Genomic DNA, 12,826 nt, shown 5'->3' with positions numbered 1-12,826 from the left:
TTAATAATAATAATATAATATAATGATAATTCCTCCAAAATAGCAACAAGTTATCGAATAAAACGGCACATATTTGACCTTAATCGAACCAATCTAACTATGGTAATTAAAGCTTTTTGCAAAAATAATGGATTACTTTTTACTACACCTTATACAAGGTGCGGTAGAGCCGATGGACGAGCTTTCACAGATCATTAATGCTATTTTCCTCTTCAACTCCATGGAAGACCACTCCATTCACCTGGAGTCGGTGTTTGTTGTGCTGTGCCTCAATTTGGAGTGAAAATGTCACCGTTACAGTAACTTCCCAGCGTGTCAAAGTTGGAAACCTTCCTACAGCCTGAATTGGAAGAACTTGCTGAAGAAGACGATCTTGGGAGTCTTCTAGGGCATCTAGGCTCGAACTTCATTAGCTATTTTGAGACAGATGTCCCCAGGAAGACTGGTCTCACTGAAAGTGGACATGGGTTGGCCAGTCCTCTGACCAGATTTGAGTATCTGCGACTTCTTTCTTTGGAGCCACCTTGAAGATACGGTGTTCAAACATCGTCCACACATCCTGCCAAAACTCAAGCAGCGAATAACCGAAGAAATCCGGGCCTTACCGCTCGAGATATGCCGAAAAGTGGTCAAAAACTTCTAAAATTGGCTTCATCAGTGTGTCGCTGCTGACAGCCGCCATCTTAGTCATATCGTTTTCAAAACTTGAGTGAAAAAAATATAAATCCTACTGCTTTGAATGAATAAAACCGTTTTTCTCTAACTTTCACCATTTTTTTTTAATAGCCCTCTGAAACTCGTCAGTCGGCTCTGCCGCACCCTGCATAAGATCCATAACGTGTATTTAATAAAGTTAATAACTCAATTTATACAATTCTAAGTCACACGACAGATCCAGAGTCGTCACACCAAGCAGACCTTAAAAGGAGACACGGCTGTGTATAAACCGAGTCCAAATATGGCTTTAATGCGAGACAGTTGTGGTGAATTTAAACCGAAATCGGCTCCTCAAGCATCCGAGTGAAGGTGACAGGATCATCAATATTCCAAGCAGGAGGACAAAACTGCCTATTCTATACATATAGAGAGCGGACGAATGCCGTTTATATTCCTGCAAGCGCGTTCCTGCGAGAGTTTGGTAATAGAAATATAGGGTTAAATGGTGGGTAAGTACCTCGATCTATACAAACTTTGATAAAGAGAGGACGGGGAGACGGGAAAGATTTTCGGGAAGGAGCGTCGGCTGCGTTTGTGTCCAATGTACCGTAGGAATATTCGTGATTTATCTGGCCGTATTAGTATTCAGAGGAATTCGGAGGTATGTGCTGATATTACAAAACTATAAATTACGATTTGCAGAGGGGCATATGTTGCGCTCGTATTCGAAAAATGGCGTTTTTCATGGGTGTGTGGGTTTGTGATTCGATGGAGGGAAGGGAATAGTTTTTATGGTAAAGTTAATATTAAAGTTTGAATTAAAGGGTTAAGAGCATTGAAATCAGATGACCAATTTGGACTAAGCCATCATTTTGTCTATATAAAGGTTGTTTTTTTTAGAGCTATAGAACTTTAAATTGCAATAAAACAACGATGGATTATTCGATTGACATGAATTTTATTTATCCTCAAGATAATCTTGTGGCATTACATTTTGAATATGATTTCTGGCATATGACCGCCACAGCTGGCTCGGATGTTGTCCAGTCTGGACGTCCAATTTTCGATGACTTTTTCCAACGTTTGTGGCCGTATATCGGCAATAACTCGGCGAATGTTGTTGCTTATCCGCATAGACCAATGACTTTACATAGCTCCACAGAAAGTAGTCTAGAGGTGTTGAATCACAAGATTTTGGAGGCCAATTCACAGGTCCAAAACGTGAAATTAGGCGGACACCAAACGTGTCTTTCAATAAATCGATTGTGACACGAGCTGTGTGACATGTTGCGCCGTCTTGTTGAAACCACAGCTCCTGGATATCATGGTTGTTTAATTCAGGAATGAAAAAGTTAGTAATCATTGACTGTAACGTTCTGGCCATCATCGTTTTTGAAGAAGTACGGACCAATGATTCCACCAGCCCATAAAGCGCACCAAACAGTCAGTTTTTTTGGATGTAATGGTGTTTCGACATACACTTGAGGATTAGTTTCACTCCAAATGCGGCAGTTTTGTTTGTTAACGTAGCCATTCAACCAGAAGTGCGCTTCAGTGATAAATCCATGTTTCATCCACTGTCACATATCGAAGCAAAAATCTCTTTTTATTCATTTTTGAAACAACAACGATATAGCGTCATTTAACCTTCAATATCGTGAATTCTTGAGAAGAGTGGTCAAAAGAACCAATCTTGAAGTATGCTAGAGGATTATCATACGAAAAAGTGAACCAAAATGAAATTGTATTATTTGATAATAATAATAATAATAATAATATATATTCATCATCAAAGTTTACATATACATAAACATACATATGAGGGACTAATGATATGAATATTAAAAAATAGAGAAAACCAAGTAAAATGGTTTTCTGTGAGTAAAATCACAAATATAACAAAATGATAGACATACACACACAAATATTTTTTTAACAGTATTTATAAGAGTACACCATTAATATGAATACGACTAGACTGAAAGCATCGTTAATTTGATATTAATTTCCAATAGGCCACGTACATTCTGCGGCAATGAAAACTCGAAACAATAACCATTGTACATTCCAAAACTGGAAAGGGGGACGATAACCTCTTTGTTTCGTTACACCAATTTCATTGAATCACCATGAATCGAGATGAAACTAATGAGCAGACCGTGAGTAACGACCAGATCTAACGGGTTATTCCGATTTTACTGGAATATTGCCATTTTTATTTCGTTATACGACCCCAATCAATTATCCTCACTGATTACAGATGATATTATTGGATTTCAGGGATTTGCAAACAAATATTTTTCAACGAGCATTCATTTCTCAGATTTTTCTTGAAATGAAAGCATATATTTTACTGTGATAATTACTGTACCTATACTTAACGCGTATACTAATGGATACCATAAAGACAACTGAATTATACTGTATATATATTCTTTTGAGAAAGAGCAATACAAATTATTAATTTCAAACAATGAAGCATATGTGTCTATGAATCTCAGTATTAGCAGAGGAAAATGTAACGGGGCATCATACATTTCAACGTATGATACAAGAGAACATATAAAAACCTCAGCAAAAACTCTGTCTCCCCGTATAGGTGTGGTGATTGATTTATGTGTTTGTTTACAAAATAGGCTGACACATTTATATTGAAGGGCTTCTTCTTCATTCAAATAAAATCCTTTTATCCTTCCTCTTCACCAGAAGTTGACAACGCATATATTGTAATTAAATCTGAAAACAAAAAAGAAAAGAACCAGAAAGGAGCAATAAATGTTATAATTTCCATCATATACAACATTGAATGATGACAATTGAAATCATCACAATAAAGGATAAGAAAGAATCAAATCGAAATTTATTGGCCAAAAACTAACTAATGATTTTCCAACATAATAAGCCAGAGAACAAACATAATTCCATAGCCAATATATCAATACATAACCTGCAACACCCAGAAAGAGCTGTTTAAATTAATTTTTTTTTTGGTAAAACATAGATAGTATAGCAAGGAGTAAATGATTGGATTTGGAGAAAAAAATCGCGAAGGTTTTTTCATGTAAACAATTTTTGTTACTTAAATTTTGCAAGTTTTTTTAATTTTACAACAAACCAGTTGTTCGAGGAGATCCAAAGTCGATGTTTAGTTGTTGTTGAAATGCCTAGAGCACGTGTACGCGAAATTAATCGCCAGCTAAGTGAATTTAAAAGAGGTCGAATTAATGGTTTACGGGAGATGGGGTTGTCATTTTGAGAAATCGCTAACCGTACGAACAGAAATCCAACTACTGTTATGAGATGTTGTCAAGCGTGGTTTGATACTGCCTAAAATCGAAGAAAAGTAGGCACCGGACGTCAAAGGGTCACAAATAAAGTTCAAGATCGACGTCTAACACTTGAGGCCATTAGAGACCGATTTGCGACAACTCGATCTTTGCTTGATTAATGGTTAGGAGAACAAGGCTATCCTGTAACTGTCCGAACGGTTTATCCCGGATAAGGCCTTTTGGACTGCAGCATTATCGACCCCATCTTGTGTTACCTTTGACGGTTGAGCATCGCCGGCAACGATTGCAGTGGTGCAGAGAACGTCAACATTGGAATGTGGAAAGTCATCAGGTCGTCTTTTCTGATGAATCTCGATTTTGGCGCACATGATGGCCGAAGAAGGGTCAAATGACGTCAGGGTGAAAGACGTGAACTTCAGTTTGATGTTGAGCGTCATGTACATCGGAAAGTAGGCGTTATGGTATGGAGTGCTATTGCACATTCAAGTAGGTCACCTTTAGTCTTTATTCGAGGTAACATGACAGCGCTGCGTTACCTTCAAGAAATAGTGGCGCCATATGTTCTCCCTTACTTTAACCGGCTCGAGAATCCAATATTTCTGCAAGATAATGCCCGACCTCATGTTGCACATTTTCAAAGCGCCCCATGTGAATCTTTTGCCATGGCCGCCCAGATTCCCCGTTCTTTCGCCCATAGAGCATGTTTGGGACATCATGGGTAGAAGGCTTGGAAATTTACCCCAGCCCACACAGACTATGGCGGCTCTGAGATATGAAGTACAGGTAGTTAGGGATAGTATCCCTCAGGAAGAAATATACCATCTTATTGCATTAATGCCGAGACGTGTTGGGGAGTGTATAGATAATTGCGGTGGACAATCACATTATCAACAAATTTATTGAAAAAAATTATAAACCCTTCGTTTTTTTCTTCAAATTTCAGTCATTTATTCCTTGCTATGCTATCTATGTTTTACCAAAAAAAAATTTGAATTTAAACAGCTTCTTCTGAGTGTTGCAGTTTTTTTTGGCAGTTAGTATATTTCAATGTGAAAGGTTGGACAATACAATAAACTTTCTCCAAAACAAATGACGGTTACAATAAAAGTTCTAACAATATCTTAGTGTCTTGGGGGTCTTCACTTGAACTACTAAATTATCGATGTGACACCATCTGGACAGGGTAGAATAATGAATAAAATCTAATTGATATTTCTCTTCAAGTTTTCTACAATCTACAGAAATTAGTTTTTCCTTTCAATACTCACTTTATATGGAACAAGTTAATACAATGTCCTGCAATATTTTTCAAATGGTTGTAGTTTACTACCTCGGTATTATATTAATATGTATTCCTTCAACGCTTTCTGTTATAAAATATTCCCAAGGGAACATCTTAACCTGGAGCGATATCTCTGTTTCAGTCGAAGGATATTTTATTGTCCACATTCCAATAAAGCGAAACTGGACTTTTATATTTGATGAAGTCATAAAATATGGTTTACAGGTTTTCTTCTTGGAGAAATATGAGAGGTTTCAGACATCTAGGAATTATTAATCAGGAAAAACTGGAATAGAAGCTTATCCCAGTGATCAAGCAGCACCTGCCGAGTTTGATTTTGGTTTACAGTCCATTCAGGAATTATTGACATCGAAGTAGGCCATGAACGTCTAGTCGCGGCTTTATTTCTGGTTACAAAAATATCACTAAAAATTGCTATGGTTCATCATAGAAATAACCAGTTTAAATTATTTTCATCATTTTTGTATCAGAAAGATCCTGAATTTTCGAAATTACGATTATTACGAAGGGACGCATACAATAATGATTTCATAAATTGAAATTCAGATTATATAACGTAAAAATATAGTGAAATGCTATCTCATTTCGAGGAAATCCAATGAAGAGATATCATTAATTTAAGAGTCGCCCATTGAAGATCATTAAAATATGCATATTTCTTTTCACCGAAGGCTCTTCAAAAATTGTTGCATTACTGATGGACACTGGATACCAACCTGCTTGCAAAATTCTTATCAAATAACTCTTATGGATCATTTTAACTGTGGTGTCTAAACTGGTGAAGAAAACAGAAAAAAACTGGTTGATAAATTTAAATAATGTAGCTTAGTGAATGGAAGAGCCATATCATAATAAGACAGAAATAAAATTCAAAGAATCCATTAAGTATATGAAAAATTTTGACATCACAGTTGTACTATAACTTTCAAAATTGGAACCAATTTATCAGCCGATGTGTAAATTTCTTTCTAAAGTCACTAATTATTGAAACTGTTCATGACATCAATGATTGATTAAACTTGTATGAAAAATATAGGTACTATTTGTACTCGAGTTTTCTGTTTTTTATTGAAATGATTTTATACTAGTTTCTATTAAATTACTTAAATTATTTTGCCCATAATAGCTTTAACTCACTCACTAAAAGCATTTTTGCATGAAATTATTTTTAATTTGTGAATTTTAAAATTTTATTGCATTCTATTATAATCTTCAAGAGGGTAAGAGGTGAAGAAATTCTTGAAGTTACTCTTCTGAATATATTTTTCGATTAAATACTCAGTAAAATTCTCTAAAGCAATTGGAATTTATTAGATTTTTGGATTACTCATTGAAGAACAGAAAACAGATATAACAATACTTAATTTCAATAAAGAATATAAATAAACTATAGATGCAATGCCAAGACTTTGTTTAGCAATCCAATTATAAAATAATTCTCTCTTCATAGATTCATATAATCCTCATGATCACCAATGTCATAACAAAACATCTAGGTAAAAATCCAAATATCCAGCATTCAAAATAGTGCTCCTTCTACTTTTACCCTTGAATATACTTGAAAAATATTTTGTTTTCTTTCTAGAGTCCACTGTTGAATAATGCTGGCATTTTCAAATAACCAAGTTTCCTCCAGATAAATGAATTTCACATTTTGTTGCAAATATTCTCTGTATTCACCATAAAATCGTACTCAACTTATTATATTTTTCTGTTTATCAATAAGAATTTTCTTTTTATTAACTGTTTTGAACTTGTAACCAATTAAGTTTATTTAATGATGTCTTTGATTGATTAAAATCCAGATGCTTTTTGGTCAAATTTCATCCAGGCTCGGCTTTTGGTAACAATCAAATCATTCAATGATTCTTTGAAGGTGAAATCGTATTGCACAGGTTTTCTTCCACTAATAATCCAGGTTGTAAGGACTTGTCTTCTTCTTTTTTGAAACAGTACTGTGAGAAATACTCAAATAAACTAATCAATGTGTTTTTGAAATGGATACATTTCCAAAATTTCTTCGATCAAAACCAATAGCACAAACAAACAAATCTAACCTCCTGTCAATGACATTTCCAATGCCAACCCGAAATCTGCAATTCAAAATGTTACTGAATGAGCCAGTACCAACTTAATTTCGATTTTCCAAAGCCACCCGGGATGTCAATAATTCCTGAATGGACTATACTTATATTTACGACGCGACGTTTGATATCATTGGAGGAAAAAAAATACTTGGTATGTAATATTGTTCCTTCCCTGAAATTATTGTGCCAAACCAAAAAGTTGGGGTAAAACGAAGCAAGGAAATATGCAAATGTATTTGGTTTACTTTCGTATAACCTTAATCCATGCAAATAAAGGTGCACATGAATATTTATATTCCGTCCTCTAAACTGAATCTTTGGGAAAAATTGAAAGCAGTGCCACCAACATACACATTATGGTTCGTTAGTTCATGGAAATATACGAAGGAAAATAAGAACGCATAAGGAATATAAGTAGGATCATAATATTTTCTGTCACCCGTTTTTATGTTGTTATACAGACTCCTCAGTGTCTATGTAACTGAAATGAAATTCTTGGAATATACATTTAATCAACACAAAGAAACATTATGAATGGGAGATTAAAATTTATTGAATGATAATCCACACACCTATTTCAAAAAGAAACCCACAATTCAACTCTGCAGATAAATTTTCCTCTGGATAAGAATTGTGTATAATATTATTATTATGAAAAAAGAATCACATTTGGATGATGAAGATTGTAGATCTCTTGTCAAATTCTTCATGGACCTGCACCAACTGGTTTGAGTGTGACTTCATGTACCTGGAAATTCCAGGTTATGTTTTTATTTCTCTTGATAAAATCATGGAAAACTCACCTGAACATGAGGAGGGGTAGAAAGAGCATAAATTGTTGCATCAGCGATATCTTCTGTTTTCAAGATGGGGAGATCATCAGTAAATGAAGTTGCTAATCCAGATACCTCAAATATTTCTGTTTCAGTGAGACCAGGGCTGATACTCTGAAAAGATCACAATACTCTCATTACAAAACAAATATTGATCAAAGTGTATTCACATGGATTGAATCCTAGAATTAAAAAGTCTAATCCATACTGGACATTCCAGTAATTTTAGACATCTCAAGTCAAAGAAGAAATAGATATTTATTTCTATAATATGATTTCAATAGTTTTGTCAATGAGGTACCGGGTTTTTCACCATAATTTGACCCCCCCTTTAATTTTGTTACTAAAAGAGGTACAAAAAAATGTTTTATACAAATCTCGTTGGCAACGATATGTGACATACTTTTGTCATTGAATGAAACTATTCATCGAATATGCATTACACAAAAGTGGAAAAATTTGAAATATTCCACTTTATGTGAAGAACAATAAAAATAAGAGAGCTACAATGAGAGAATATATGGAGTTGCATCCAAATCATCCAATTCCAATTTATAATGAAAAATGTATGTCATATCTCCGTCAACGAGATAACTCAAAAAAGGGCATTTTGAGTTATCGCAGCCTACCACTTGAAAACTGATTACTGAGCAAGCCAGGTGATTCTTAAAAATTGAAACTCTATGGAACTCAGAATAAGAGAGATAGACCAAACATATGTTATATATTCGAAATCAGGGAAAAAAGAGCTAGTCAAATTCAAAAAAATATACAGGGTGTTCCATTTGAAAAAATGAAGTTGCAATCAATATGTTGCCCACTCTGTATATATTTCGTATTGTGAAATCATTTCAAAAAACACTAGTCGATTTCGTGATACCTTTGTAAAAAACATTTTTTTGTACCTCTTTTAGTAACAAAGTTAAAGAGGGGGTCAAATTATAGTGAAAAACCCGGTACATGCTGATTTCTTCAGATAGGTATGGTTGATGACAATCACATAAATAATGAAATATTCTGAAACTATTGTATTGTGAACTATTCTTACTGTTATTTTGATTCTGCTTCCAACTTCAGAAAATTCGTGCCTCAGCGATTCTGTTAAAGCAGTAACAGCATGTTTACTAGCAGGATAAACATTGGTTATAGTGCTTGGGGGTATTCTATGTCCAGCTACACTATTCATATGAACTATATGACCATCAACATTATGCCTTCTCATACTACCTATAGCTTCTTTAGTTGCGCAGCAAAGTCCAATCACATTCACATCGAATACTTTTTTCCACTTTTCTACGTCACCATCCATTATGGTAGTTTTCTGCACAATGCCAGCATTATTGACAAGAATGTGAATGGGTCCATATTTTTCTTCTATGGTTTTGAATGTAGAAACTATTTCATCTGTGTTACTGATATCTGCCTTCAAACCATGGAATGATCCTTTTTTACCACTGAACTTTTCCTCGAGTTCTTTCAAACGGTCTAATCTTCTTGCTAAGCCCACCACCTGGAATCATTTTGGATATTTCCAATGAAATTCTGGCATCCCCTTGAAAATGGGATATAAATTATGGTGAGATAATCTTACTTAGTCAGAAACATCGTTAGAGAATAAGAAAAGGAAGAAGAAATTCACGGTGTACAATATGATTTCATGTTTGTAGCCCAGGTATGAAAACTATGAAAAGTGAGTTCAGTGGTGTATTTTACGAGGTGTTTCAATCAAAGAAAAATCTAACGATCTCATAACAGCCTGACCCCCTCAAAGGAGTCTGCTGAATTACTTGCATCCAGATTAAAACACACTGCATACATCTTGGAACTTGAACTATTAATTATTTCTTTAAAATGGTTCCTACCAATTTATTTCAAGCTGTTAAATTTCAATGGAAGTCCTCTGATAGATTTTTTGATAAGAAAATGTTACCTTCAATCCATGATCCACAAGTTGCTCAGCTATTGCTGCACCGATACCAGCACTAGCTCCAGTTACTACTGCAACTTTTCCATTCCATCTTTCCATAGACAGCACCATTTCACAAACAAAAATATGTCCCGTTTATTTCAAGAACGATAATGAACTGTTTGATAATAAGCGGTAAATTCAATATGGTTAGCATGAAAACATTTGATAAAAGAGATAACAAGCAGAAATATATTTCTTATCTGAGGATTGAATGGGCTATTGAGAATTGAATGAATTACAAATATGAATCACAATCAGTATGATAACGTGAATTTTCCTTCGATTGGAATAAGAACACTTAATTACTTTTTGGTTTTGCTTAAATATATCGATTTTCAATTATTCACCCTAGTACTAGATTAATTCATTGTCTAGAGAAGTAGGGAGTTTCAACCCTGTTCTCGATAGATTTATTTCTCTCTATTCATCCAACATTCTGAATACTGCAATGAATCATATATTGTTAAGTGGGTTTATAAGAATAGTTCGATGTATTCTGGAAAGGAAACCCAACATCATCGTTGTTTTGAGTCATATTGAATTCAACAATTACCTTGAATGATTGGGTTCGACTCACCGATGAAGAATTTGAGGTCAAAATAATTTATGTCCATCCTTGCGACAGGCTGGCTGCCGTATAAATACATCTGTGTTAGATTTTTCATTTTAAATTTAGTTTTCTGAATTATTCATAAAATGACCATCCAATCGTACTAAAGTTGAGAATTCAGTTGTGTTCATGTTCATACAAAATATTAGTTGTACAACTTTGCTTCTGCCGTTTTGCAAGTCGAAAAAAAAATAGATCGTAGATGTCATGCTATAAGCTTATGTGTTTGTAAACATAACGCCATCGAAATATAAGTCGATTTGTGTCTGCATCATGAAGTTATTCTCGATTAAACATGTCAGCTTACGAGCCGAATTCTCGTCATTTGTGGGAGGTTTTAATTTTCTGTTTCAATAGGAAGAAATCTGCGACTGAGGCTCATCGAATGCTCTCAAATAACTTATTCGAGGCCGCTGCTAGTGAGAGGACGTGCCGAGAGTGAAATATGTGACATAAAAAAATACAGCACCAAGAAGGCTTTCATCATTCAATATCTTTGAAATATTGATGAATTACTACCTTCTATCGTAATCCTATTTTGAGTAAGCAAACTTTTTTGGAAAACTTCTCCAAAAGAGGGAAAATTTATACATTTTCGCGTTTGAATACAACAGCTGACACTTCGACAAGTGAAAATCTCTAAATTCAAAGGAAATTGGAAATTAATAACCAATAATTTTTTCGTTTATAACTCTTTATCATCCCAAAGCTTATGTCTGGGTACGCCACTGCTGATATTTGAACATTTTGTCACGTAAAAAAGTGTAGTAATATATATTTTAAAATACTCACTTTCAATGCTCTTATTCAGTATGACTTCTCGAACCTTACTTAATAGTCAATTCTTATCAAATATAAGGTGTTCTTTGAGAATCTGCCAGTTTCTTACGATGAAGATTCCTTTCAAGACATCAAACGACCCCTCCAAGTTATGAGTCTAGCGAAGCCTCTAAGCGTGATATATATCCTTTGTTTCGACTCACCTTCACACCAAGATATTGAATTAAGAAGTGAATGAATGGGGGTAATATTACTCTCCTGACATGAAATGATTACCCCTCGTTCATTTTTTTCTAAAAGTAGTCATTTGAAATCGTTCGAGACTTTTTCAGAATTATAATCAATTGAAAACTAGGTGAATGTCTTTGATCTTGAGCAATGACAGCCCGTTACCTATTAGTATTAGGTGAATTGAAAAGTCCCCGGTCTGATGCAGAGATGGAGGTGCTAGTATTGAATCCATATGATTTTTAGTTAGTACCAACCTTCAAACGATACGTGTCAAAATTTGACAGAAGTCCGACCATAAGTTTGTGAGATAATGCGTTGTGAGTGTAGTTACTTCTGTTATTTGAAAAAAGAAGGAAAAAATAAAAGAATTTCGTATGCTGATAAAATATTGCTCTGTGTAGGGAGAAAATATAGCTGAAGCAAAATCTTGGCTTGATGAAGAGTTTCCGGGGTCTGCACCAGGAAAATCAACCATCATTGATTGGTATGCTAAGTTCAAACGTGGTGAAATGAGCACCGAAGACGGCGAAGGCAGTGGACGTCCCAAAGAGGCTTTCACCGACGAAAAAATTAAAAAAGGTCACAAAATAATTTTGAATGACCGCAAAGTGAAGTTGATCGAGATAGTAGACATTGTGAAGATACCATCCGAACGTGTACATCATATCATTCACGAATTTTTGTACATAAGGAAGCTGTGTGCAAAATGGTTGCCGCGCGAGCTCACAATCGATCAAAAGTAACAACGTGTTGATGATTCTGAGCAGTGTTTGAAGCTGTTTAAGTGCAATAAACCTGAATTTTTACGTCGATATGTGACAATGGACGAAACATGGCTTCATAATTTCACTCCGGAGTCCAATCGACAGTCAGCTGAGTGGGCTGCACCGAATCCAAAGGAAGGAAAAACACAACAGTCAGCTGGCAAGGTTATGACAGTAATATTATGGGATGCGCAAGGTATAATATTCATTGATTTCCTCAAAAAGGGCCAGACCATCAACAGCGATTATGATAAAACGTTATTGGATCGTTTAAAGAATGATATCTTTAAAAAACGACCCCA

The 12,826-nt window shown here is 34.9% G+C and overlaps 1 protein-coding gene across 1 annotated transcript; it reads right to left on the bottom strand.

The window, feature by feature from the left end:
- Positions 1–7,872: 7,872 nt before the first annotated feature.
- On the bottom strand, positions 7,873–10,489 carry LOC123678411 (farnesol dehydrogenase-like). The gene is made up of 4 exons (XM_045615426.1): positions 10,101–10,489; positions 9,219–9,680; positions 8,141–8,284; positions 7,873–8,085 (listed from the first exon to the last, which is right to left on the bottom strand). The coding sequence occupies exons 1-4, from the start codon at positions 10,206–10,208 to the stop codon at positions 8,044–8,046; spliced, it is 756 nt and encodes a 251-aa protein (XP_045471382.1). The 5' UTR covers positions 10,209–10,489; the 3' UTR covers positions 7,873–8,043.
- Positions 10,490–12,826: the final 2,337 nt, after the last annotated feature.

This window comes from Harmonia axyridis, chromosome 4 (assembly GCF_914767665.1).
Source record: "Harmonia axyridis chromosome 4, icHarAxyr1.1, whole genome shotgun sequence".
NCBI lineage: Eukaryota > Metazoa > Arthropoda > Insecta > Coleoptera > Coccinellidae > Harmonia > Harmonia axyridis.
Note: the sequence above shows the minus strand (reverse complement) of the source record. Positions and strands in the feature narration are given on the sequence as shown.

Bases quoted from the DNA above. Each gene is read 5' to 3' on its own strand.
- LOC123678411 (XM_045615426.1), bottom strand. From the start codon at position 10,208: ATGGTGCTGTCTATGGAAAGATGGAATGGAAAAGTTGCAGTAGTAACT. The intron at 8,285-9,218 runs GTAAGAATAGTT...TGATCTTTTCAG, and splicing joins GAAGCAGAATCAAAATAACA to AGTATCAGCCCTGGTCTCAC. The intron at 8,086-8,140 runs GTGAGTTTTCCA...TGGAATTTCCAG, and splicing joins CTACCCCTCCTCATGTTCAG to GTACATGAAGTCACACTCAA.